This window comes from Lates calcarifer, linkage group LG23 (genome assembly GCF_001640805.2).
Source record: "Lates calcarifer isolate ASB-BC8 linkage group LG23, TLL_Latcal_v3, whole genome shotgun sequence".
In the NCBI taxonomy this organism is placed as follows: Eukaryota; Metazoa; Chordata; class Actinopteri; family Centropomidae; genus Lates; species Lates calcarifer.
The window spans coordinates 15,026,546-15,050,727 of record NC_066855.1 but is presented as its reverse complement, the minus strand read 5'-3'; the positions used below and the strand labels follow the sequence as shown (position 1 = coordinate 15,050,727).

Genomic DNA, 24,182 nt, shown 5'->3' with positions numbered 1-24,182 from the left:
GCAGGAATATTGCCCTTGATGTGGCTCTTGGTTTATGAGGATGTTCCATTTCAAACAGACCGGCCTGGGAACGGTGTCAGCTGTGTATGGGTGTGGGTTGGTGGGGTCTGCTCTGCCTGTGTGCATGTGTTTGTGTGTGACCTTTCTGGAATATTAATTAATCTGGTAAATGAGCATCAGACAGCTTTTTGTGTTTTTGACTGTGATTGAGATTGCTGTGGCGTGCGTTTCCAATTAGACAGAGTTGGTTGATGTGCTGGTTAACAAATTCTCGAACAAAGATTACACCAATTTTGGCACTAAACACAAAGTACGAGCCGAGGCTGAGGGAATGTCATTACTTTAGCAGGTATTTAGTCATAACCCAAATTATAGGACAAATTTTAGTAGAAAATTGAATTGCAGCCACTCAACAATTGTTAAGACATTTCACCCTAAGCTAAACATATCAACGTAACGGTGGCGCTAAAGGAAGTCAGGATCAACAAGATCAAAGAACAATTTTCCTCATAAAAAAATTGGTTAAACATTAAGACCTTGACCTGTTGGTGACGGTAGATAAAAAGCCAAGGATCTCCAAAGTCATTAGGATTCACCCTCTGGCAACCATAGACATCTATACCAAATTTAGTGGCAATCAGTCCAATTGTTGTTGAGATATTCCAGTCTGGACCAAAGCAAGGCCACGCTGCTAATGTGGCCAAAAATATGATTTTGGAATTAATGTAACATTCAGTTCCAAGAATAGTCCTGAAATCAAAACAAACTCTGCTCTCTACCAACTATAACAAACTCTCTGGCATATTACTGTAAATCTCCCTGTCCAAATGATGTCAAATTTTCTGCTAGAGTTTATAAGGTAGTGGCAGTCTTGTAAACGGATCCAGGGAGAGTTATGTTCTTCAGGTTCCCCTCTCTTCCTGCTTTTATTTGGGGCAATATGACCTTCTCTAACTGCTTTGTTAAATGTTACATCACCCTTTCACAGAGATCCTCATATTTCATCGCTTCTTTTCTACACCAAGAGGGGGAGGGTCGGTTCATGAACTTAAGCACGGAGCGTGAAGAACCTGAAAGGTGTTTAGAAGTGAAGAGACAGATACAGTACACAATAGCTGTTGCCTCTTAAAGCAGATGATTTTGAGCTAATGCAGAAGTCTGTATAATAAAGTATATGTGTGTATTCATGTGTATGTCTTGGCCTGCATGGTCCTGTGGATAAATGGATGAACTTTCTCCCTCAGCACTGGGCGGGCTGTGGTAGATTCCCAGCACTTCCTAAACTGATAAGGTCAAAGGGTCCTTCCTCACTCCAAACTTGTCTTATCTCCTCCTTCCTTATTTTGGGCTTTTCTTTACCGTCTCCCTTTCACACCCTATTCTGAGCGCTACGTATGGAGATGACCCCCGCTGAAGGCAGGGTGGAGATGGACTTTTACATATGTAAATGTCGGCTCTTAGAAGGGGAGGATGCAGGGTGAAAGGTGATGGTCATGGTTGAGTGCTTTAGGAAGTAAAGGGATCATTACACGGGGTGGGGGAGGTTTCCATTCAGCAGACACCCACCACAAACAAATCGCAGGAGCAGGGATGGCACCCCCTACACACACTCTTCTCCACACAGTGGGCCAGTCAGCTGAGCCATGTGGGGGTAGCGTGAACGGGAAACACTATTGGATTCTTAAAAACACAAACAGCACTGGCAGAGAGATTTACTAAAACAGCTTGTGAAAAAGGTTTGGTTTGCACACAAATATGGATGGTGGTGATGCACTAAGAATAAAGAGTTACAAATTTGACTGATGCCTTAGATTGGCACTAAAAGAGACAAAATAAGGAGATTACATTTTCATGCACAGAATTCAAAACATTTAATGAATGAGCTCATAAGTGAATGAGCCATTTCGAGCAGCTGACAAGACCTCGCTATGAACTCCCCAATCCTATTTTAGACAGAGTATTTCCTACCATTAAAGGCCCTGGTGTAGGGAAATCCAATCTGAAGACAGGAGTGGATCTGGAGAGTTTTACTGTGGATGTTTATGCACGACTTGGCCAAGTCTTAAGCCTCTGGAAGTCTGCAGCACACGACAGCCTCGCTCACAATAACTCATTGGACATCAGCCCCAGTGTCAAACAGGGTGACTGGATCTTGCTAAAGCGAAGAACATGTGAGCGTAACATAAATACATACTTAATGGCTCCGATGGTACAAATAATATTCAAGTCGTACTCCTAGAGGAACCATCTCTGGGCTATCTGGATATCTGGTTCTTATCTCACATGATATGTATTATACATGTGCAGTACGAGCAGCACGTGGCCTCAGTATGCTGTAGGGGCACTGTAAAGGCAAGCTGGAAACGTGTGATAGGCTACACCTGATTCTCCCACTCTTGCCAATTGATCTCTTATGTGGTGATGGATCAATAAAAACAAGGATGCCAATTATGCCACAATGGCTTTAAAGGTTAAAAAGGAAGCTATTGATTCACATGGGTTGCAAATGACATTAGTTGCTTAGCTGAATACATGGCTCCATTGTGGTGAGACGGAGGCGTAATAGGGAAAAGCAACTGTATAATTTAAAAGTATTTGACTGTCAACACATACATTATAAGTTAAATGTAACCTATACTTTAATGGTCATTTTGAAGCTCTGCACGCAGTGGTATGTTTTGCTTTTTCAGACCAAGTTTGGGTGCTATTTCTAAGTTTTTGCTTTGTTTTTTATGGGCATGATACATTTGGATGAAAATAAAAAGCTGACAGCAGAGCATCAGATCAGATTTTCCAAGGTTCACACTGAGAACAGGATACTGCACTACTATACTACACTAACTACATAATGAAGTTGAGAGAAAACTTACAATCTCTTAAGGTTTTGAGAAACCGATTATAATGTCTTTATTTTATACCTTTTACGGTGCCTTTATGCCTTTTACTCCAAAAATATCATTGGCATATGTTGTAATGAAATAAGTATAATAAATTAATATACAAAGTAATACATTCTGCATCAATTAACACCAAATAACAAATTCCACCAGAGTCAGAGGCTGAAATTACAGTCAACAATCAGTTAAAGTTACTCTTTTAGCAGATGGTTTAATTCTTATTTATGATATTGCCTTTTTCATGTTGAATAAAAACTAAATGATCAAGATCTTGGTTCATCAAAATTGATATTTTTCAGTAACAGGAAATAACACTGAAGAAAAGTTAGTATCTATAGTGTTAGTTATGCAGGTCAATGCTATATCTAACAGCTTTAACTTGATATGATCCTATATATTCCAGCTAATCTTCTGGAGACCTTTCTCAGAATTTCCTAAACAAATTAGCTGGTTTTTAACAAGGGATGCCAAACCAATTTGGTACTAATCATGGAGGAAGAATATATGAAGAATACAACAAGCAGGCACCTAGTAACTATAGCAACACTTTCCAAACATCCAAAGTATACACTAGTATGTCCACCCAAAGCCAAACCTTCTAAACCCAAGCAAATTATTTAATTTAGATTATCCATAGCCTGAAATCTTTGTACTGCATTAGGCCACACAATCAAATATGTGCACTTGAATATGATAACCTAATGATGTTAATATGATGGCAAGAAATCATGATTTGTAGGGACCTCAAACCTTGAACATTGCTGTGAGTTAATTTACCAGAGGATCTACAATAACCTAACCTCAGTTCCTGTGTTTACAGTTACTCAAGGGTAATTTGAGACTATGAATGAGTCATTCTTGTGCACAAATAAAGGATATCAAAAGCAGGAATTACACTTTTGTGTCCAAAAGTTTGAAAACAAAAAGGGGAATCAATTATATGGTAAATCAACTGTCAAAAAGTCAAATATTGTCTTCTCTCTGTTTTGACAAATATGCATTTACGGCTATTTAGCTGTGTAGGTTATAGCTCAGTGGAAAAATTCAGAGCAGGGGAGAAAGAGCAAGAGAGGGGAGGGAAGTGAAGCGATACAATATGATCCAGACCGTTTTGACTGCAGAGTCTATCCAGTCATTCCACTGGTGCGTGGAAACATGTGCTGTACATGTGTGTGCACTTCTCAGGTCACTGCACAATCAGGAAGACCAAGAGAGAAATAGAGAGGGAGGGAGAGAGAAGCGAGAGAAAAGCAGCTCGGCCAGCACTGACAAACTCATCCTCATCTCTGAGAGCCAACAGGCCCAAGAGTGGCTTCGGTATCTGTCTGCTCAGGGAGCCCAGGAGTGTTGGATCCATTAGTGTCTCTGCTCTATCTGATTTACAGGTCATCCTCTCTCATCTGATAATGGTTCAGGCTCCTTGAATATTTAAAGAATGGTTGTCAGATACCTGCCAAACAAGCCTAACGAGATTGATGGAAAGTACAATGGTATCAGCGAGACAGCTGATTGGCCGACAGAGGACTGTGGCCCTTTTCACAAATGGAATTTTTTTCTGTTGGGTGTTAAAACGTTTTTGGTGCATCATGTCGTGTTGGCTAACAGGATGTAGATCTGAATGACACCCATCATGGGAAAGGCAGTAGAACAGTGAATTTTGCAAACATCAAAGTTTCAGTTCCCTTTTGTCAACTGGAAATAAATCGCAGTATTTGTCTTAAGTGTTGGGAATTTACTTGTCTTAACAAGTACAAGTACGTCTGTTTTTTGAGAATGATCCCTACCCTTTTGGCCTTGAATCTTCTCAATGAACTAAGTATCAATCAGCATTAGTAAAATGGGATATCTGTCATTGACTGAATGTAGTATCCTTATTTACTCTTGTTAAGAGGGCTGGAAATAATTGCTCTGTGCCATCCAGAAGGGATGGATATACTGCCTGAGCAATGATGTGATTGAGAGGAACATACAGTCCATACCGTGAGTAGCTGGACAGTGCCAAGTCTCTTGATCACTGACAAGGAAACATGTACACCTACAACAAGGAACTGTGCAATTACTTCTGAAGCCCTAAACTTTAGGCATTAAGTGTTAAATGACATGTATCTCTCTCATAGTACTTTGAATTTTGGTGAAAACTTGCCCAGATTAAATCAGAGACTTAAGCATGGGACCTTAAGAACAAGAAATTCAAATATTTACAGTCTGTACTGTAACAGACCTGGCTATGAGGGTGGGAAAATCACAATATCCCAATTCAAATTAGAGTTTACATTATATTTATACAACCCAGAGATTGTAAAAGAAAAAATAAACACCCCAATATAAAGATAAACGTCATATTTCCATGGTCTTGGTAGCATGAACTGATCACAATTTTAATCACTAAATGTTCTGACATCTCACGTTTTCCCTGTTGTCCACTTCACTTTCAATTGTGCCGCGTTGGCTTTTTATAAATGGTCATTGACCAGTCATAAATCTCACTGCCCCATTGCTGTTTAGTGGACCAGATACAATACATCCCTGTCCCGGGACATGTGCAGCGAGAGGGACATCCCGTCACAGGCGAGGGATGGATGTAATTAATCTGGCACAATATTGACTCCTCACTCTCAATCCCTCAGCCCCCAATATAGCTGTCCCCTCTTAATGTTTAATGTAGCGATCGATCCACCCCCACACTGTTACTGAAATGATATAATGAGCACTGCCCACCAGGGTATCCTGGATGCGAGGGAGGGGTGTGTATCTGCAGTGTTTCATTTGTTTGTTCACCTATGCCGGAATGCATGCGTGTACGTGTGTTTTGAGAGGGCGAAATCTGCTTTATCAGAAGGAGATAACACACAGAAAGGCCCGGACACCTTGCTTGAAATTATCAGCGCACATGCCACATCTACAGGTCTTCCTGACTCTTCTCACAACGCCCCCCCCAGTTTCTAGATCTGGATCTCGACCGTAATGCCTCATGGCACGTTTGACCCGCTCTTACCCCTCTCCTTCCCCTATCTGCCTTCATGTTGATTTATCTGTTATCTTTATCTTTATCAAGTCATATATCAACCCTCTCCATCTCCTCCTTCTCTTCTCCTGGATCAGAGAGGATCGATACGGCCGTACGCTGGCTCTCAGCTCACTCCACACACCCACTGGTCTGTGTCAGCAGGTTACTATAGGTCCCAGCCCTGCAGCCACCACATCCACTCATGTGCAGTGTGTGTTTTGTGTGTTGATATATGTGTGTGTGTGCTCAAATGTCAGGCGTATGAAAGTGGAAAAAGCAGTGAGATCTTAGCTTGAATGTTGGCTAGAGAGGCTGGCAAAAACAGCTCCTAAAATATGATTCTGTTACAACTTGGGTTGAATTTTCATAGTTTTGGCTGTCATTTTTAACACTTAAAACAACACTGCACACCACTAAAGTCAGATTGGGCAAGAAACATGAGCAATTACAACAGGCTGGTTTAAGGCCAAGGGATGTTTGAAAAGACCAAATTCATATAACGTCTCCTCCAGTCATGTCTTCAGGCAGGGTGAAAAGGCATAGCGAGGAGCAACATGTGATGCATCGTACAAACGTAAATAACGGCAAAGGCTTTCAGAAAGTCTTTGCCCAAAGGCATTCATTATGTTGCACTCTGCTGTATGTGTGAAAAGTGGAAAGAAGTACCTGTGTAGGTAATAATAGAGAGCGCTCGAAAGAGAAGTTGAAATCCTGCTTGAAGTGGGGATGCTTTTAAAATTGTTGGTTTCAGAAAAGTTACAAGAATTGTCAGAAGTTGCTCCCCAAATTCCAAAGTCAGACAGGTATGGGGGTTTCAGAAGTGAGGCCTTTATATTAGGGATAGACTGATTACCAGCCGGGCCGATTGTCGGCACAGATATTCGGCATTTTGATGCATATCAGCATCTGCCTTTTTTTAAAAATCCGATGGCCGATAAGAGATCAATTTAAAACTGGGTTATTTTGGCTCTGATGCTGCCGCGCCTCTCTGTCTGCAGTCACTACTCTGTCTCCAGCATTGTCCCACCCACAGCACCATCTGATTGGTTACACAAACAGCCATAGGCTCCGGAGAGCAGATTTATATTTCTTTATTTACTGTAGAAAACTTTAGGGAGCTATTTATTTGTTTAAGTTTTCATTTAACTTAAGACTTATAAGACATGCTGCTGAACCTGGGAGCTCCCTGCACTTTTTGTTAGAATTTGAAAATAAAGATGACTATTGTCTAAGATAAAAAAAAACCTTTAACATGTTACAAATCTGAAAAGCTGTTTAATAAACATATGCTTAAAGGCATTTAAACGAAGTTAAGTGTTGGAGTTTGTATTACTTAAAATTTTGATGCCAATATTTTCACTTTTACTGCAAATGAATATCGGCTCCAAATATCAGTTATTGGCCTCTTTGACTACTAATAATCCGTATCGTATCGGCCCTGAAAAAACCATATCGGTCTATCTCTACTTTAAATACAGCTTTAGCCAGATGACTGAAAACACTTCATTTGGAGATGAGACCAACAGTGAGTGACCCTGAAATGCTGGTAATAATATTTCATTGCACAGTTAAACTGCATGCTAAAGTACGGTAAGTCAAAACTGAACAGGGAAATCTTCCTGTAACATATGATGATTGTTTACAACAGGCAGTTTGGTAATAAATAAAAACATAGATTTTTCCTGATTGCTTTTGGTCACTTTTCCAAATACCTTTGGCTAACCTGAATTAGTTTAAAACCAGTCTAATTGCTTGCTTTCTGTCTGATTTCTTTTCAGTAGTCACTGCGTTTCTAGATCTCGTCAATAACTTGGTGAATACAATCTTATTATTACCGTTAAGAATGATGGCCACAACTGGACTAAAATCCAAGTTGTAATAAACTGAAATTAACCTTCAAAATGTCCAAACTGGACATCATCACTACCATGTGTCCACAGTTGACACACTTCCAGTTTCATCTTATTAGTCATTACTTCAAGTTTAACTACTGTTATTTTTACAGCCTCGCCCCTTCTCTTTCACAGCATCTGTTCCCCTCTTTGGTCTCAGCTCGCTTTCGAAAGAGAAAACATTCCAGCTGCAGTCCTCCAGGAGTAAACACACTATCACAGACACAGAAATGCACGGACACGCACATGAGCATCATGTATGCACTAACACACACAAACTCTCTTTTCCTCACGGACGCACACCTCCCCTCTCACTCTCCTGCAATAAAACACACACTGCCTGTCCATTCACAAAGCTATGCTGCTGACACTCGGGGCTGCGCTGCCTGGCTCAAATCCCCGCGGCCCCCTGGCTTTGACAGGGCTGTTCTGAATCAACACGGAGGAGTTCAGCTTTTACTTCCCGACTGGAAGCTGTTAAACGCCTATTACTCTACATGCCTGGCCTTTACAGACCCATTTTTTAAATTGGGTTTGATTGACTAAAGATGACTAAATAATGCTGTAAACTAGCAATAACTTGTGGATGAGTGCACCGTCTTTTCTAGGATCCTACATGAGAAATTCAGTTGAAACTTTTAAAATTTAAGGAACCAAAGACATTGTTGGACTTGACCAAAGAAGGGGAATCCAAAGAGAAAACATGGATCTTCACCAGATATAACAGGAGTTGCACACCTAAAAAAAGCTGACATCTTGAAAAAAATGTGGTAGTCAGATGAGGGCTGACAGAAAAATAGACCTGCACCTCTCATAGGTGTTGTTACTGGTGAAATAATGGCCCCCAATGTCATGAATGAACATTCACTCCCCTTAACTCAATGTGCTGTCTCAGCCAGTCTTTCACAACCGACCCATTCATAAAACTGCAGGGCTGAAGTTTGTGTGTGTGTGCGTAGATCAGGTCAAGTGTGTTTATGTGTGCACAGGAGTAAGTGGATGAGAGACTGTCAAAAGAATTCATCTGTTCAAGTAAAAGAAATCAACCATTTTACTCATAAGCAAAACAAAACACTGCAACAAACACACAGCTCATTGAAGAAGCCTCGCCTCCCCCCGAGCGAGTAAGCGAGCTGTATCCATGCATATCTGGCAGGCACCTGGCTGTTTTTGCGCACTTTGTTGCATAGCAGCTGTATTTTGGAAAGTGGAGAACACAGAGTTGCATGTTTCTCTTTTGGGGAGGGAAGGAGGGAGGGAGTTGGGGAGGCAGGGAGGGGCTCGATTCACCCGTCGCCCCATGCTCCAAATAGGGCCTGATTGGGCCAGTTCTGATCCAGAAAAACAACCCAAACAAGAGGAAGGCTGTGAATTCATGACAAAGCAGAACACACAGAGCCAGAGAGGGTTTGGTTTGAGCTGGGTTACTGGAACCTTTTTTCCCCCCTTGTTTTTCTCCTCCTTTTTCTTGTTCCCTTCTTTCTTTCCTTGTTTTATCTCCTTTTTCTTTCTGCTTTTCTCTCCAGGTAATCAACAAAAATGTAATCAACATTTTTTTTGATAATCAAGTAATTGTTTAAGTAATTTTTCAAGCAGACGTGGCCATGCTTTTGATTTTGAGGATTTGCTGGTATCTTTTGGTTTCGGGCTGTTAGGACAAAAAAGCAATCTGAAGATATAACTTTGGACTTTAGGAAACTATAATTTTTCACTATTTCCTGACTTAATTGTACATTCTATACAAAAAAATATGGTGATGGTGAGAACCACAGAGGAGAAGAAGATCAAAAAATGTAGTAAAGATCAAATGAAAATCAAAGAGGAGGAGGCAGATTTTGAGGGAGTCAGTACAGTTGCATGTTGCATATCTTTCTTTTCTTCTCTACTTCCTCTACACTCTTAAAGTCTCTTCCTTTTTATCTTGCTTTCTCTCCTTCGCTAAACTTGCGCTGTGAAAAGCACTGTAACGGCATTCTATAGCCACAACTTCCTATATAATTACTGCAAGGCACAAAACTAAACAATCGTCCCACACAGCCCCAAAATCACTGGATTAGTTCACATCTTGGAACACTCAATGTGTGTGTCGAGAGAGACACAGAGAGGTAGAGAGAAAAGGGAAAGGGGGGAGGGGGTGTCCAGATTTTTAAATTCAACTTAGTTTGTACAGACACAGGAAGGGAGGGAGGGGTTTGGAGTATCCACTTGGACAGGAGGGGTTGGGGGGGCGTCAGAGAGAGGGGGGGTCTGTAGTACTGTAGGGCTTTTTTATGAATGAAGACCGAAAGAGAGAGCAGCCGAGGACTGAGAGAGACAGGGAGAGAGAGGGAGAGAGAGAGGAGGGGGAAAGGGGGGAGGGAGAGGCACACTTCCTCTTACGCACGCAGGGAAGAAAATTTATGAATGGGTCACATCTCTCGAGCTGCTCCAAGTGTAAACAACATACTTGGACAAAGAAGAACGAGCTCTCAGCGCAGGCAATGCCTCGCTAAACATTTCAACTGTGGCTCTTTAGTGCCTTTGACACAAAAAGTAAAGCAGTGACACGTCCAAAGTTATTTTAATTAAGTATGAGCATAATAAATTTGACTGACACCTCCATGTGTTTCTTCCCCGCAGGCAGTAAACAGACAAAGGAATCTGTCGGACAGCCCAGCGTCAACTGAGGATAACCCCTGAAGGTGCTGTCAGCGCTGAATACAAGCATTAATCCTCCTCTCCTGATGAGCACGAGATAAAAATCACATCCTTCTTTTAGACTGAAGGGCCAATCACATTAGTTCGATGGAAAAAATTATATATATATATATATATATATATATATATATAGTGCGCTGTTATCACCAACAGCTCAATTAGCTTTAAACACACATACACAGGCAGGTCAGAAAGTACATAAAAGTTGCATGTTTGCATAACCTTCCTTCAATGGCAGCCTGCAGACAGAGCACGCTTGTTAACTGTGAACTAAGGGAGAGAGAACCAGATGAGATAGATTTACCAGATGTGCAGGTATTGCACAATCCCTCCTTTGCCCCCTCCTTCTCTTCCCTAATCTAGCATTCCAACATGTCCCACTGCATTTGCGTCTCTTCTTTTGCTGTTTCACTGGCTCCCTCTTTCTGTCTCTTCCCTCTCTGTCAACACCGCACCCATGCAGGTAACAACCTGACTTAGTAAACAACAATGTTTAATTTTACCAGGGCGCCGTTTTCAATGCAAGCCTCAATTATATTACGGCCACCTGGGATTAGGGCTTTGCTTTATGTTTTTTTAATGTGCTAGAGTTTCCAAAACAGGTGAGTCACCTGTTTTTAAAAAAAGCACCAGACAGTGTGAATGCCTTTCAGATCTGTATGGGAAAAGATAAAGTCTTTTTCTGTTTTTAATAAACCTCATACGATGGCTGTATTTATAGTCTCTTGTCAGCTTCAATTTTCCATCAATCAAAGCTGAATAGAGATGCTCTAACTAGACTACGCAGCTATTGACTATGACCAGCAGGGACACTGTCTGTCAACGCGGGAGTGTCTCTGCCATGTATAAGTGAGCTGCCCGTCAAACTGAAGCCCCTGTGACCCTGCAAATCATACCCGGGTCAACCGTTAGCAGAGCACTGACAACTGATTGGCTGACAGGCCAGGGGGTTAAGTAGACATGACCTCTGCGTGGCCCGGGGTTCATCTGCACTTCCTCCTCTGCATTGTTGGCCAACAGACAGTGACAATGTTGCACAGGGCATGTGTCACAGAGGGGCTGTCCAGTTGCGACTTCAAGCTGGTTAAATCACATGATGTTTACATACAAAAGACGCATGGGTTTCAATGAGAGGAAGTGTCTTTGACTGGGACTGAAAGCTGTCAGTTTTACTTAGGGGATGAGATTATTCTGGATCCATTTCAAGTTCTCCTTAAGTCACTAACCCCGTCAGTGTCACCGCTAAAGATAGAGAAGCCTGCAGTGTGTTGAATGGGACAGAAAAAACTGTTTGTAGAGCAACACGTACTCCCACCCAGATCCTGAATCGCCATTGTTGAGACACACAACAAAAAAGGGAAACTCATTCAAATAGCCGCTCAGTTGTGCGGCCCAGGAATTTGCTTTTCCATTTTACACCTTCCGATGCGCACAAAGGACCAACTTTGTACCTGAGCCCTGAATTTTTTTTTTTTTTTACTGGTTTCCTGGGCCGGACCCATTCAGCTTTTCAAAGGCATGCAAATGGATGACAGCAGCACATAATGTCGCCATCCAAATTCACGTCATGACCGGCTCATTAGGCCTTCTGTTTCTACATAGCTTTGTCTGCCAAAGAGATTACTGTAACATCAGCGAGTTACAGTATCCCCACGTAAGCCTCTGGCGGTTTCACAGCCCAGATTTGACCGCTGGTTTCATCCTCACTTTTTCATCACACACATGCTTTAGCTGGACTTGCACAAACAAGCCAACTGACCAAGTCTGAAATATGGGTGAGACTGTCAACACACAGCTCTCAACAGAATGTGTATCGAATATCTGACTAAATAAACAACAGAAAAAAAGATCTCATCCATGCAATACATAGCATGGCCAACAAATCTACATTTGGCACTTAGCAAACACACATTTACATACATATATTGACAGGACAGAAATGCAAAAGTACTCACAGTTCTCAGAATGGAAATCAGGAACAAATTGTTCGTCGCTGTCAGGAACCTGAGCTGAAATTAGAAGACAACAAAGCCATAAGTTTAATATTGTTATAATATTTCAGACAAAATCTGACCTCTCTCCATCTCTCCTTTTCTTCCTTCACTCTGTCTTTTTCTCTTCCCTGAAATCTGAGTCAGAGCCTGGCTGGGCCTCATCCAGGCGACCTTCACTTCATGGTTTTTGCAGCATGCCAGCACTTTGCTACTCCACAGATCAATACACAAGAACATGGGGCTGCACGATTATTTTGATCATGATTATTCATTGATTTTGGGGACTACATATTTTTATTGCACTTTCACATTAAATAAACAGAGTGCTGCTTTCACGCCCATGTTGTGCTGCACTTCTGCTAATTTAAGGCTGGTCCGTATTCACGGCGTATTTCCTCGAAACAAAATATAAATAAAATTGTAGTAAAACTGCTTTCACTCAGTGTTTATGGGACACATACCTCTTGCCAAATGAAATGCGACTGCATTGATTATTTCAGTCTGTCTTTGGGAGCTGGACGGATACTGTGACGAGCTGTAAAACGTTGCTGGATGTGTTGACGCTAGACGAGGACGGGAATTTAATGAGGGAGAGTTAGCAAAGTTACTCCTCTTGGCCTTCAAGTATTCACCCCACTGCAGTTTGTGGTGTTTTTCGGGTCGTTGAACAGTTAACCGTGTTACTTTGCGGCTCAGACACAAGTGTCAGTCACTCTTATCACTCGCCCTAAATCCGAAGTACTTCCAAACAACGGAATGCGATCCATTTCGCGGGAACTCCTCCAAACATTTGATTTTCTATTTACCGCCTGCTTCCTGTTTGTCTACTGTGAACTTCCTGCTCAGGGTGCGCGCGCAGCTCGTCGTTGGTGGGAGCGCTTGATTTGATACGCAACGAATATTTTAAAAATACATAAATAAAATTATTTCATTTATTTTTTTAAGAGCAAAAATTAAGTGCATAACATGTACATCAGGAATACTTAATACACATTTACAAAGGGACACATAACGAAAATACATATTTAAATTAAAAAACAAACGTTATAACTCTGTAACTTAAATGCTGAGGGGGACGGGGTGAAGATCTGTATAAAGATTTTTAAAGCAGTAGGTATAAGCTCGCTGGATGCTCGCAGTTTTAATTGCTTTTTATTTCAGGGTGTTGAATTGAGACAATGTATTGTTGGAACTCTTTGCTTAAAGCATGGTTTCTTACCTGTAAATTTACAGTAAAAGATTTATATTTTGTACAGTCCTATAGAACATGGAGCACCTGAATGACACCACAGATGTTACCCTGCCAAACTGGTTTCTTGTAGCATCAACATGTCTTGGTCATATAGACCTTTGATTTTGAGATTTCAGCCAATGTTGACCAAATTGACAGTTGTTTGAGTCTAAATAAGTCAAGTTGATGCCCACTCACAGGATAGGTAAAATAATTCTCATCTCCATTAATACATCCCGTTCTGTAACTATGCTTTCTTGTCCATATAAACTAGGGAAACCTCTATACACTAATGGTCAAGTCTGTACCACTAGCTGCCAACCAGTTGTTATTTCCATTGTAGAAATCCAGACTGCCTAAACAGGCTGTTCTGGCTAAACAAGTGAGGAAATCTGTCAACTGGTGTGACGAATTAGCGACTCCGTCCCAAAACGTTGGGGACTCTAAAAGTAGTCTGGATTTCATCTGCTGCAGTAGGTGAGGAATCACTCTTGCGGTTAAACTGCAAGCGGATAGAGAACAAGGAAATAGGACTAAAAGCGAGAGGAGAAGTGGGGGAGTGAAACAAAAGAAAGGTTATGGTTAAAGCATTTCTTAGATCTCCCTGTCAAATGGCCTCTATCAGCAGTGAATTAATGTGTTTTCTATTGTTACAATCACAGAACAAAGATTTGATAACACTACTTTCCCTTTTAAGAAACTGGTCATATGTCAACCTGTATCATATTGAATACAAACGTTGTGATGCTTACATTTCTCAGAAACAATACACAGCCAGGCTACACTTGTAAAAATAGAAGAGTCTCTGTGTGAGATATCTTGATTTGATCTGTAATTACTTGCAGTGGTGTACTATTTCAGTGGCCCTGATTAGGCACTCTCTCATAATGAAACTCATCTAGGATCTAACTGAAAAAGCAGAGTCAGTGATGCCAAGCCCAGGTGCAGTAGAGCTAGACAGACACTATTGTATGCCTCCCTTTTTTTAGGAATCCAAACCCATTCACAATTGTCTTTTTGGAGCTTTGGACTTTGAGTCACACCAATAGGTTAGAAAAGCCCAAATCATTTGACTGCCAACACCCTACTAGGGGTGAGGAGGTCAGATTCACCCACTGAGGCATGAACTCGCTGGCATTACTTTTGCTACCCTCAAATTAATGACCTAAACGTAGAGCAGAACCAGTACTAGCAACCTTTTAATCTGGCGTTGCTCCAGTTCCACATGTTTGTGGGGTTTTAAAAGTGTTTCCATTGCTGAGGAGTCACACTTGCGTCATGGTACAAGCTAACTGGTAGGGAAAAGTTGATGGCTATCATTAAATATCATGAACCCAATCAGGGGCGTAATGGGCTACAAAACAAAATGGCACCACATTGCGGGTACTTGAGCACTATTCAGTCATTAAAAATGGACAGAATATCCCTTTTTAAAACAAAGAATATAACCTCCTTTTAGAATTCTCTCTGTATTTTTCACTAAAAGCAGATCAATATAATTAGTCATGACTTTGCAGCAAGGCCTTTGATTGTAACCTCATCCAAGAACCAAAATCTCACCCAACATCTGACCTCACTGGCCTCTCCTCTCGCAGTTCATGCACTACTGTGGTTTCCAGGCAATGACACACAACACAGAAACCAAAACTCAGAGAGAGAGCAACAGACGCAGAGGACAAAAAGAGGAAATAAGAAATTCAAATCCACTTTCTTGTCGTCACACTCCTCCTTCCTGTGCAGAGGAAACCGGATGACGGCGTTTTGGAGCATGTTCAGATAAATGACATCGATTTCTCATGTAACGCCGCATCCTGTGGCCTACTATGCCATAATAATATTACCCCCTTTTAACTTTTCAGTCTTTTAGCCTCAGGGGGGAGAAATAAAACTGCTGTATGAGACAGAGCAGGGGCCAATATTTAGTTGTGCAGAACGAACAATCAATCATTTCCACTAGTTTCAACATGTCCAGAAAGGAACATGCTGGACCTCATAAAGACGCAGGAGAAAAGAATCACGGATGAAGATCATCAGACATTATCGCGACCCTGGTGTGTGTGTGTGTGTGTGTGTGTGTGTATGTACATGTGTTTGCGTCTGTACGCTTTCCTGTGCGTGTGCATGAGCGCTTGCACGTGTATCTGATTTGTTTCCAGGAACACCTCATCAGGGGCTTTGAGATGCAAGTCAGCACAAGAAGGAAAGTGTGTTTATACGAGCAGAGACGCATGTTCCCCCTGATGCTTCCAGGCACCTTGAATGACTTTTTTTTCTCTCAGTGGGAGATCCTGGGAGGAGCTATGCAGTCTCAGTCATATAAACCTAAAGGCCAAAATGAGACAAGATGTGACAAGCTCCTGAACTCTTGCCATTCAGTACTTCACCCTCCCTGTCTCTCTCTCTTGCTTCCGCTCTCCTTTGGCAAGGGGAAAAAAAAAAAAAAAACTCCCTCCAGCTAACCAGCTTTTACAATCTTGGTGAATCCCTCACAACTGCAATCAGTCATGATAAGGTCTTTAATTAATGCAACAGGAAAGGAGAGGTCTTAGCTGGGGAAGCTGAAAACAAGCCAGTACTTAGGGTTAAATAACACTTTGATAAAGTTACACTTCCATCTTTCTGTCCTGCCTTTTTTTTCTTTTTCTTTCTTTTTTTTTTTGTTGGCTGTGTTCAGTCACTGTGAGTCAACAATAAGTTAGCACCCAATTTGTAAAATCAGTACATAATATAAGGTTTCCTTTAAAGGGCTGGTTCGTCATCAAAATTTTTAAGAAAACCTTATACTACTAATACTCTCTTAACTTTTTTCCCACATAGTTTTGGTCTTATATGCCCTGGAATTTGTCTGTGTGATTTCTGCTGCCACCGATACACAATGGAGTTGAAACTGAAATGTAGTTTTCTGTGCTCCAAACTACAAAAAAATTATCACATTTAAAAATACAAATTTGTCAGCAAGCATTTTCAAAAACAATGAGTGTCCTTGCTGCTCTGAGTAATCTAAAGAATGTGCTCATCACTTTTCATTTCTTTGCTACAAAGCTGTTCCAATGAAAACTGGATCACTGTGAATTTTGTGGATTTTTCAGAGAAAGCAGGAAATTGTTTCTGAGAAGAATTTTGAGCAGTCTGAATAAACAAAATTTTATTCACCTCCAACTGTAGTTAGGTGGCAGCAGAAATCTCACATGCTGATATTGTCTGGGCGAATAAAACCCAAACTATCTGATTCTACCAGAGGTAAAGTAAAAAAAAATTTTTTCCAGTGAACCCTTTAAGGATGGCCTTTTTAGCAAATCTGTGAATACAAATAGGCTCCAACTTTGAAGCGACACCCATTGTTGCTGTTTTATTGGCTCTGGCTCTTGTCTTTGTCTGCGTGAGACGCTGGTGTGAAGTGAACTTGCTGGTTTTTGACGCTGCATGAGAAAAGGTGAGAAAGCTAACATGCATGCAGCATTGCTTGTCATAAATAGTAGCAGGGAGTGGGTTCTATTTAAATGACTGTCTGAATGTCTTAAGACAGATGCAACTGTTTCCACATTGCCAATGATCGCAAGTGCGTCACTTCTCTAGTTTGCTGACCTGCTGACTACTGTCCATGACTCAAAGTCCATACTGGGACTCATTGTACTATTTAAAGGTGACATAAGCAATTTCTCCTGATTAGAAATATTACAAAATTCTGCTGTAGCCATAACAACAGAGCACCACTAAATACACTTCATTAAAACAGCGTTTACAAAGAATGAACATAAATCTGTCTCTCCAGACATGTTTTAATCTGTGTATAATTTTTTTCACAAATAAAGTTCAATCTCAAAATGCATTCACATCTAAAATCTATGAATATAAAAATGTTTTCCATTTCAAAAGTTTAACTTCAAGACGAGATGTTTCCTGCTTCACTGTCCACTCGCAGTATGTATAAGCTGCATATTGGACCACAACTGGCTCCAAATTACTCATGATGTCACAAAATTGCCTTTACATGCACATTTTAAACTGAGATTTAAGGTGAGCACAGAGAAACTTTCTTTCTCCAGCAGATGAGCGTGAAAATCGCTTTACAACTCAGGACATAAGTCAGTCTGCACGATGAAGGTCAAAGTAACAATAAGCAAAAGCATATTTTTGAGCAGAGGGGGACTTTCAGCAGGATTTATCAGATTTATGTGGCTCTCATAAGAGCTCGTGTAAGAATATAAACATCAAAAATGAGTGGCATTTCCCTTTAAAACTCCACATCAAAGCACATCAAAGCAGCCAACACAACAAAATTCACACCTCCTGGTGCAATTCTCATTTTAGACCCACTGTCCTGCCACTGTTGTGCTCCAGGTTAACACCAAAACCAGGCATGACTTGCAGCTTGTGTTGCCCCCCCCCCCACTCTTGACATACAGTACAATTACTCTATTAGGACTCACATCATCATTGCGCTTATTAAGTCTACAAGCTGACAATTGCCTCTGACTGGGCCTCATTTCATCGCTATGTGCCTTTGAGTGACACAAGCCAAATAGCCTGTTTGTTTGCATTGGCCGCTGGCTGGCAAGCATGCTACATGCCAACATGGCCAAAATAGGACATGCTCAAAGCTAATAATGTCCCGACTGTGTTCTCTCTGGATTCTTTTTTTGTTGCAGTGTTGTATGGTTTATGAGCATGTGTGTTGCATCAGAAAGTTTGAACTTCCCAACAACACACTATACAGCAGTTAAACTCTTTTTTTCGCCACCAAAGCCAAAGATTTATGACAGCACATCAACAGAAGTGGATTAATGAAACTTTGCTGTAACAGTGTTGGACTGACAGAAAACCTGGAAGCAATATTTTGTAGGTTTCTGTGTTCACCAATCTTTCCAGACAGACACATCATCAACCTTTGTGGCTGTCATAAATATGGGAAATCATCACAGAAAAGCACAAATTAAGAGGAAAAACAGCCTTCAGGCATGCCTCACCTTCTGTGAGCCATGTCTCTTGGAGTTGGCTTAAATCCTGGAAGAGGTCTGAATAGAAAGGGGAAAAAAACACACAATCAATACACAGCAGAATGACAAGCTGACAGCTGAGTTACACTTATCCCCATGATATTTAAAAACACTAACAAAGACTGAGACTGACATTGCCTGGGGACCATAGACCATGATGTAAACATGCGTCATGTAAAAGAGGCTAGAGGCCAAAATCGTGGACTTCCACTACTTTACCTTCAGATTCCTGAGGGGGTAATTCTGTGTCCATGTATTTCCGTTTCGCTGCCATCAACAGTCTATTTAGGGGCCCATTTCCTTGCGACTTCTGCAAAACCCATAGATGTTAAACAGAGGAGAAGTGAGAAACAGACGCAAATAGGGCATTTCCAACACATTACAGTCGAAACAGATAAATGCCATGTTTACTGTGGTGTGTGGTGCAGGAGTTACCAAGTGGACACATCTGACAAAAATAACAACAAGTAATAACAATCATGATAACAGCAATTTTAATGGGTTACAAATGGGAGCCTACTGCAGCTTTAGGTGAACATCAAGCTCCTCAGAAAACAATACATTTCTTAGTTGTGGAGGCAATCTGGGGAAAAACAAACGCGCTGTTTGCGTCTGAAGAAAGTGACCATTTGCCTCACACTGACACGCTCCTCAGCCAGCATATCCCGCACAAGAAACCCGCCGACAAACATCTTTAAATACAGTTCGTCACTATGCTTTAACTTTATGGAGATTTTAGTGGTAGTTTTAAGCGGGGTAAGAAATTGTTTGCTGCCGCGCGCGCACACACACAATCACACACACTCATACACACACACACACACACACAGCTGCTTCAGCAAAAACTCGTGCAGACGCGAGACGGAGAAGAGATAAAGCCCGGTAGCCGAGTCATTAAAAAACACAACCACGGCAACAAAAGCACTGAAGTAAACAGAGGAGTTCATCCATACGTACATTTGCTAAAGTGTAAGGCACTTGCTGGTCCAAATATCCATCCATCTTATAATCCATCCGTTAACCGTTTGTGGTCATTTAGGCTGAGTTGAGTGAGATCCACGCAGCCTGCAGGGAGAGGAGGGAGCGCTGCTTGTGAATGGAGCTGCGTGGAGGCTGCATGCATAATGAGCTCCATTCACAAAAAATGCCGAGGGGAAGTGATGGCAAGTGATTACCCAGCGGGCTGCTGCCCTCTTTACAAATCTCTTTTTGTGTATATGTGTGTGTGTGTGTGTGTGTGTGTGACAGACAGCTCGTCACATTACCTAAAGCTCCAGGTAAAGCTAGTTTTACACCTAAAGACAACTACCCCCCCCCTCGTAGAATAATTCAGTTTTGTTTGGTGTACTTGCGCCGTAAGTCGCGCTTGGTGATTTAAAAACATGTCCGACGGGTCATAAAGCGAGTATGAATAATGAGTGTTATTTAGTGGCCTGTTCTGTTTCTTGGGCTTTTTGCCACGTCTGCCCAGATTGCCAGGCTCCACTTTCTTTAGGAAACAGTCCAGCACTGAAACTGTGAGGGGAAACAGATGTTGCATTTTTAGTCGAGTCACAGCAACAAAACGAAACCCTTCTTCGACAGAAAATAACTGACATACGCAGTTGAGAGTGAGTTTGAATGTGTTTATGCTGAAGTGGGGTGACTTTTGAGAGCCAGCTGTGCTGTCATTTCTGTAACAGACATGATTTGGAGATAATAGGGAGACTTGCTTTTCTAGCTGGGGCCAGAGGAGGTTCGTGATTGGTGGATTTCCTCTTTCAAGGGCTCGAATTTCTTGCCATTGTCCGCATGAATACACTGACTTATGAATGAAGTCTCGGTTCCCTCTACGAGCCAATCAGAAGTCTGGTAGTCAGGAACCTAGCAACCGAAGGCGGAGCTTGCGACCCTCCATCCAATCACCTCCCGGCAGACTGTGGGCTTTTATACTGGATTTTCCAGTTGTTTTTCATTCACAAAAAAGAGAGAGAGGGAAAGTTAGAGAGAGAGAGAGAGAGAGAGAGAGAGAGAGAAAGAGAGAGAGAGAAAAAAACTTCCATTCATAAAAACCTGCCCTGGCACGAAAGTCCTGACATGTTTTTCTTTTCCTGCCCGGACAAACTCAAAGAACCTCACTTTGTTTACCTCATTTCATGTCTGTGCCCCCTCCACTCATGACAAGCAGCGATCGCAACCAGGCAGGAAAAAGTGGCACCTCCTCTGCAGGAGCCCTGTACATCAAACCCAGCATCAAAACTGACGTAAATCTGCTCAGGAATATGCATTCTTACATTCTTGTGGTTTTGAAGTCTGCGCCACACAAAAAAACCCACAAGATTTAAAGTTCTCCATGAAGCTTTGTACACACGACAGACAGAATTGGGAAATACTTGTTGCTTACTGAAATTAAACAGCCTTACTAAAGCCACAAGGACTTTTTTTTCCCCAAAGAAGAGTGAGCAGCCAGGAGACAGGAAGCAAAGTTGTGATGGGATCTGATTTTATAGTTTCAGTGGTGTTTGAGATTCAGAGACAATAAGCAGTTTCAGAGCATGTGCTACGTCCTCCTCTTCCTCTTTCTTCCACTCATATCTACTTCAATCTCTATAACAGGTGATACTGTACATATTATTTCCTGCTTGATCATATTTAGAATGACATTTAGATTTACACAGCAGACTGTAAATATTGCATCAGCCCGTCTCTGTAGCTACAGCCAGCACTGAGCAGTTTCTCCACAGAGTGGACTGGCTCGAGGGTATTAGAAGAGAAGATCATTATAGTTGTTTGTTGGTTGTTTTATTTAATTTAAGGCATCATATAAACTCCTCTCTAACCATAAAGACTAAAACATTGGTTCCCAAAGTAAGGTTCAGTGAATCTAGAGTCGCAAAAGGATTACACACATGTTTTTCCCCCCTCTCTGTGTTAATTACTGGATAGTTTTAGAGGTGAATGAGAGGAGAGAAAATCACTTTGGTTAAACTCCACAATAAGGTCATAACCTGGTCACAACTGTACTTTATATTAGTTTTAATTAGCAAATGTTAGCATGCTTACATTTAGAGTGAAGATGGTAAACACAACACCTTCTAAACATCTGCATTGTCATTGTGAGCATGTTAACACACTGACATCAGCATTTATTCCAAAGCTCAATGTTTGTTAATTACCTCTTAATTGAATGTTAGAGTCAAATAATCTCCAGTCTGAAAAATCTCAAAGTTTACTTAAGCCATCATTCATTATTCATCATTGTTTGGTGTATCCATGTCGATATTTATTGTTTGGTCTACTTCACACTAATGGGTTTAAGAATGTTGTCATATGATTTTCTATCTTTTAAGATAATGGCACCATGTGTTGTGTTTAGAGCGGATTAGAGTGTTTTTTAGACAACAGAACAAGAAAATCCTTCAAATGAAACAGTCAAAGCAAGAAAAATCACTCTTTAGTCAAACTGCTGTCTACTTATTTCCACACTACACACATACATTTACTCACTTGGCAGATGCTTTTATCCAAAGCGGCTTACATTGTGCTTCAGTGCAGTAGCAAACCTTAAAGTAGCACATGGAAAGCAGAGCCTGTAATGAAGGGTCATAAGCCAGGAGGGAGGAGACTATGTTGAAACTTCTTTCTCGTATGAACTGGAAGAATAATCGAAAGAGCTTCTGCTGATGGTTCGATTCCTCTGTATTTCATTTCCGCAACCTAATTTTAGCCCAGATATTAAAGCATGACTCAACATTACTGTGTTACCGCACAGCATTGGCAAATTCCTGAAAATTTGCACATATGACATTAAAACATGTCAGTTTTCAGACACAAAATTCACAAATATCCCATTTGAAAATGACATTTTATTTATTTATTTTTTGTTAAAAAATAATTTGCTTATCCCTCCATCCATGGCTCACTGTCACCTTTCACCCACGAGTCAAAGTTTTTACATCTGAACTGTCACATGTGATCGCAAACATGGACAAAGTTAACTTCTGAAGCGCGGCACGTGTTTGAGAGGCACATATGTTTTTAATTCACATGTGGCTGACATCTTCAAATGAAAGGAGCAGAAACAGCCCGTGTTAAATACATACACATTGATACACCTACATATACTATTGTGCTGACGCAGACATGTTGTTACAGGCTACACAAGATTTACAACTTCTTTAGATCCTTTAGAATGAATCGAAATAGTAAGGAACGTAGACAGTGGCTATAGATCACCTCCCATGTATTTCATTTACAACACACACACACACATACACACATACACACACACACAGAGAGAGAGAGAGAGAGAGAGAGAGAGAGAGAGAGAGAGAGAGAGAGAACTGAAATGCATTGTGAAATCTATTGTAATAGTCATCCACCCCTGAGTCTAATATAGCTTTGTCAGCAGAGAGATAAGTACTGTCAGAGACAGAGGGGAGACATTTTAAGTTCAGTGTGGTGCTGTGGAGTGGAGTCAAAGTGCTTATTGATCAAAGCTGGCTGTGCTTGATGGATGGGTGAAATGTTATTATAGCTTCAGCTGTTCTAGTTATGAAGAGACAGAGTGAGATGTGCTGAAATGGAGGTAGATGGACAGAAATATCCAGTGAGAGTGAAATACTTTCGAGAGGAATCAAAAGACAGAACGAAACAAAACAAAGGAGATAAAACAGGGAAAATAAAGAATGAATGATGACAGAATACAGAAGCAACACAGAGTGAGAGAAAAAAAAGAGGATGCAGAGAGAGGAACGACAGAAAGAGCTAGAGGCCGAGGCATCTGTGGGGGATGGTGTTGTGTGAAAGGCTCGTTGACAACACCTCTCCGTCTTTCCTCTCTTCCTCTCTCTGGAGCTTCGCCTTCCTCTCTCCTGCCTCCTACTCCTCACTTTCTCCTGATAAGGCAGATGGTGACTGATAAACAAATGAAGATCTTTGATAAAAAAAAAAACAAAACAAGGACATCACACAGGGACTTACTGGAAGCACGATCCATGATCAAAACACCCAATTACACCTAAGTTTTTTTTCAATTCTGAAGTGACCTTAGCTCACTGTAAGCCAAACCATAGTTGCATTAACAGTTGATCAAACAAGCTCACTTTAAGGTCCATTTAGTAGTTGTTCTGGAGCTTTTAATATCACATGACCTTATCAACACATGATGCATCTCCAGTTGTCATGGATTTCCATTTCTTTCTGAGCACTTTAAAGACTTCTCATCCATGTTTAAGCTAACATGGATGAAACATTTTAAATATAAATCGGTTTGTTGATGAGTTCAAATATATATTGATAGTTTCAATTGAGCAAGGTTTTACTGAGGATTTGAGTCTTTACTTCTATTAAATTATTTCACTGTAAGAAATATTTGTTGACGTATCATTGGCGATGTATGAAAATCTAGTGAGTTAAATGTAGTGAATTAAGCATTAGTGTAACTCCATTTTCTAATATTACATGATGCACCTGTGCACAAACAAAT

General features: G+C 41.0%; 1 protein-coding gene across 9 annotated transcripts in view; it reads right to left on the bottom strand.

Moving 5' to 3' along the window:
• Positions 1 to 22,359, bottom strand: part of etv4 (ETS variant transcription factor 4) — a 34,956-nt gene extending 12,597 nt beyond the window's left edge. The window contains exons 1-6 of one of the 9 annotated variants that reach the window (XM_018679359.2): positions 22,202 to 22,359; positions 20,843 to 20,928; positions 19,673 to 19,780; positions 18,935 to 19,025; positions 18,686 to 18,733; positions 12,449 to 12,502 (exon numbers count right to left, since the gene is read on the bottom strand). In XM_018679359.2, coding sequence (XP_018534875.1) covers positions 12,449 to 12,502; positions 18,686 to 18,733; positions 18,935 to 19,025; positions 19,673 to 19,729 — 250 coding nt within the window. In that variant the 5' untranslated portion in view covers positions 19,730 to 19,780; positions 20,843 to 20,928; positions 22,202 to 22,359. Of the gene's footprint in view, positions 1 to 12,448; positions 12,503 to 18,685; positions 18,734 to 18,934; positions 19,035 to 19,672; positions 19,781 to 20,833; positions 20,929 to 22,191 lie in introns of all 9 variants that reach the window. The other 8 variants (XM_018679360.2, XM_051066194.1, XM_018679363.2 and 5 more) reach the window with 8 other exon arrangements.
• Between the last annotated feature and the right edge of the window lie 1,823 nt (positions 22,360 to 24,182).